The sequence below is a fragment of the Zalophus californianus genome, chromosome 4, assembly GCF_009762305.2.
Source record: "Zalophus californianus isolate mZalCal1 chromosome 4, mZalCal1.pri.v2, whole genome shotgun sequence".
In the NCBI taxonomy this organism is placed as follows: Eukaryota; Metazoa; Chordata; class Mammalia; order Carnivora; family Otariidae; genus Zalophus; species Zalophus californianus.
The window spans coordinates 20,041,748-20,043,115 of record NC_045598.1 but is presented as its reverse complement, the minus strand read 5'-3'; the positions used below and the strand labels follow the sequence as shown (position 1 = coordinate 20,043,115).

Here is a 1,368-nt window from a genome sequence, read left to right as displayed (position 1 = left end):
GAGTGTCACAGGGGAACTTTATTGAGAGGAAACAGGGTCACACCGAGCAGACACGCATTCCCTGTCATCCTGGGTCCTCCGCGCGCTCTCTCACTCGCTCTCACTCGCTCTCACTCGCTCGCAGTCTCTCACGCACTCGTTTCCAGACTCTGCCGCACAGTGCGGCTCTCTGCCGCAAGGGTGGGACACTCCTCAATTCCTAAGATTCAGAGGCACACGGGGGCGGGAGGGAGGGAAGGGGGGGCTGGAGGTGGCCGGGTGGGCGGTGGGGTCTGGAGGAGGGGTGCAGAGAGCAGGGGTGGGGGCGCTGACCACCGGGGAGGAGCGCCGGCAGCTGCAGGAAGAGCCGGCCCCCCTGGCTCCAGTGGGCTTCAGCTCTGCTGGTCCCTCTCCTGGGAGCTTTTGTGAGCAGGCGGGGCAGAGCGTTGGGGGAGAAGGGCCGGGCCCCCCACCCCGTACTAGTCCTCTCTGCCACGGGCGGGGTGCTGGAGAGGGCAGGGCGCGGCAGGGAGGGGGCGGGCACGGCTCAGCTCTGGGGTTCCTCGGGAGCCTCGCCGGCCTCTTCCCCGGCGTTGTCGGCGGTCCACAGCGTCAGGTTGTCTCGCAGCAGCTGCATGATGAGGGTGCTGTCTTTGTAGGAGTCCTCGCTGAGGGTGTGCAGGTCAGCCATGGCCTCGTCGAAGGTGGTCTTGGCCAGTGAGATGGCCTCCTCGGGGCTGTTGGCGATCTCGTAGTGGAAGACAGAAAAGTTCAGGGCCAGGCCCAGGCGGATGGGGTTGGTGGGTGGCATCTCCTTCTTGCTGATGTCCATGGCCTCCTGGTAGGCCGACCTGGCTGAGTCAATGATGCGCTTCTTGTCGTCACCAGTGGCCACCTCAGCCAGGTAGCGGTAGTAGTCGCCCTTCATTTTCAGGTAGAAGACCCGACTTTCAGCATCCCCGGCCTCCTTGATGAGGTGGGTGTCCAGCAGGCCCAGCACCGTGTCACACACGCCCCGGAGCTCAGTCTCCACCTTCTCCCGGTACTCTCGCACCTCGGGGCCCTTCTCTTCCGAGCTCTCTTCATTGCCCTTCTGCTCGATACTGGACAGGACCCTCCAGGCAGCCCTCTGGCCACCCACCACATTCTTGTAGGCCACTGAGAGCAAGTTCCGCTCTTCGCAGGACAGCTCCTCACCCTTTTCCACGGCGCTCTTCATGAAGGCTGCCATGTCCTCATAGCGTTCAGCCTGCTCTGCCAACTTGGCCTTCTGGATCAGACTGGCTCTCTCCATGGCTCTGGTGACAGACAGACAGGCGGCGGGCTAGCTGGCTGCCTTGAAACCAGTGCCGGATTCTGTGCCTCTCCAGCTCTCGGCCTGCCTTTTGG

General features: G+C 63.7%; 1 protein-coding gene across 1 annotated transcript; it reads right to left on the bottom strand.

Annotated features, from left to right (window-relative positions):
* SFN (stratifin) lies at nucleotides 1-1,368 on the bottom strand. Its single transcript, XM_027619010.1, has one exon. It carries the CDS (start codon nucleotides 1,271-1,273, stop codon nucleotides 527-529), a length of 747 nt encoding a protein of 248 aa, XP_027474811.1. The 5' UTR covers nucleotides 1,274-1,368; the 3' UTR covers nucleotides 1-526.